This window comes from Limulus polyphemus, unplaced genomic scaffold, assembly GCF_000517525.1.
Source record: "Limulus polyphemus unplaced genomic scaffold, Limulus_polyphemus-2.1.2 Scaffold8612, whole genome shotgun sequence".
Classification (NCBI taxonomy): domain Eukaryota; kingdom Metazoa; phylum Arthropoda; class Merostomata; order Xiphosura; family Limulidae; genus Limulus; species Limulus polyphemus.
Genome location: NW_013674222.1, coordinates 2,107 through 4,683, shown reverse-complemented (window position 1 = coordinate 4,683; position 2,577 = coordinate 2,107). Strand labels below are relative to the sequence as shown.

At 35.9% G+C, this 2,577-nt stretch overlaps 1 protein-coding gene across 1 annotated transcript; it reads right to left on the bottom strand.

The window, feature by feature from the left end:
* Positions 1-670: 670 nt before the first annotated feature.
* LOC111083216 lies at positions 671-2,309 on the bottom strand. The gene is made up of 2 exons (XM_022379558.1): positions 2,004-2,309; positions 671-1,641 (listed from the first exon to the last, which is right to left on the bottom strand). Exons 1-2 carry the CDS (start codon positions 2,307-2,309, stop codon positions 778-780), a joined length of 1,170 nt encoding a protein of 389 aa, XP_022235266.1. The 3' UTR covers positions 671-777.
* Positions 2,310-2,577: the final 268 nt, after the last annotated feature.

The window sequence follows — 2,577 nt, the reverse complement described above, 5'->3', positions numbered from 1 at the left end:
CATTTCAGGGAACTATTGACATCAAAAGCCTTAAATACAGCTCTGTACGTTGTTAGAGTGTGAATGACAACTGAGTTAAGACTTTGTACACTGCATAATACCAGGAAGTAGAAACACTCCCATTTCAGGGAACTATTTGACATCAAAAGCCTTAAACACAGCTCTGTACGTTGTTAAAGTGTGAATGACAACTGAGTTAAGACTTTGTACACTGCATAATGCCAGGAAGTAGAAACACTCTCATTTCAGGGAACTATTTGACATCAAAAGCCTTAAACACAGCTCTGTACGTTGTTAAAGTGTGAATGACAACTGAGTTAAGACTTTGTACACTGCATAATGCCAGGAAGTAGAAACACTCCCATTTCAGGGAACTATTCTTGTTTAAATCTTAGTATTATTTTAAAGTCACTAAATATGAAGTAGCGCCAGTGCTAACTGGATTTAACATGTCAAGTATTAAATGAATTGTTGTTTTTTCGTTTTGTTAGTTCTGTGGATATTCATAGGTTTAAGTTCACTATGTCAGATTTCCTTGGTGGAAAAATTTCGTTTCAGATGTCAAACTATATATTTATTCCATAACAGTAATTTTTGCTTTGAAGCTAAAAATGTAAAAAAAAAATGATTTAAGTGTGGCTATGTATTAATAATTCAGATAACGCAATATTTCTGGCAATACAGCTTTATTCAGTATAGCATTTTAGTGCAAATTTAATAAACAACCATTAACAGAAAACGTTTTAACAAAAACAATCAAAAAATAACAACAACAAATCACTGGTAAACTGGTCTGCAAAATTTCGGTACTTCGACTTTGTCAACATGATGTTTAGTATTGAGCTGGATTTCTTCAATTCTTCCAGTTTTTGCTTTTTCAAACAGGTCCTGAAGATATGGACTATTTTCGGGCAAACAGAAAAAGTTGAGGGTTATATCTTGGATTTCATGGCTTGGCATGCATTCGTCTTTACAGATTGGCACAAATTCTTTGCTGAAGCAAATATTGTTGTCCCAGTGCTTGGTCCAAACCTTCTTCAGGATACATCTATCTTCCTCAAAGGGACTGTAAACATCAATGGTGTTAGGTGTCTGGAACAATGATGAATAAGGTGTATATTTCCTAACCGTGTGAGGGGTTTGTAAGAGGGGAGATACCAAGCGCTCTCTCTCATCAATAGATCTTTGAACACCAGTAGTGGTAAATGTCTGGAACCATGGTGAATAAGGTGTATATTTCCTAACCATCGGCTGGGTTTGTAAGAGGGGAGATACCAAGCGTTGTCTGTCATCAATAGGTCTCTGAACACCAGTGGTGCTAGGCGTCTGGAACAATGATGTATAAGGTGTATATTTCCTAACAATGGGCTGGGTTTGTAAGACAGGAGATGCCAAACGTTCTCTCAGATACCCCAATGGCTTGGTGTACTGGTAAAGTGACTTGGAATACGTTGATGGACACACAAAAGGGTGAAGTGGTTGAAAAGGCAGCTGACATTGTTGACCTCCTAAAACATAGCTATTGACAAAGTCCTGGCTATTAGTGTATACACACAAGTTGGGTCCCAAGAACTCTCTGTAGCTTTCTCCGTTGAAGTCTCCACAGAGACCACAATGTTTACCCATGTATTTGGGAGAAACCTGATAATAAACAACAGTCACAGTTTACTTTATAAAATACAATGATAATATACATTACTGCTCTATCCACCCACAATATCCACTTTGAATAAGAGGTTGCAAACAACTTATATTAATTATCAACTGCTCAATTGACATTTTATACAAAAATAGACTTTTTGGAAACAATTTAATTCTACAATATCATCATGCGATTCTTGAAGTTATCACGACTCAATAGTTGGATCAAAGCATTTAAACAGTAGTTATAAAGACGATAAAACACACAACGTCATAACTCTGTAAGTCCAGTATCGTGAAAATGACTAACAGTTGATAAGAACTAACTGCTTTACCATTTAAAGAAGGACACGTTTAATTACCTTTATCCTTGCATTCACACCATCGTATCTAATATGAAGACCTTCCACTTCAGCTTGGACAACAACAATTGGACGAGATAAAGTCTCTTCGAGATAGACATAGATGGGTGATTCTACAGATCCGACTTGAAGTGGTTGGCCATAAACCAGTTGATGTGTTTGTTGATCAATAATAATCTCGATGGAGGACTGTTGCCAAGATGGAAGCAACCTGATTTCATGACCAACTATATGCACCAACAGTGCCTGTAGATGAAAACAGTTTATATTGTGGTTAGAGTTTTCAAGCCTCAAGAAAATAAACATATCAGTGGTGATTGTAGACAAAAGTACCTTCAGAGTGTGATTATCACATTTAGAATAAAAAATAGGTATGTTTCTTTACCTAGTACAGATACGACAAGAGCTTGTAAATAACAATAGTTATCTTTCTTTCCCTAGTACATATACGACAAGAGCTTGTAAATAAAAATAGTTATCTTTCTTTACCTAGTACAGATACGACAAGAGCTTGTAAATAACAATGGTTATCTTTCTTTACCTAGTACAGGTACAAGAATTTGTAAATAACAAT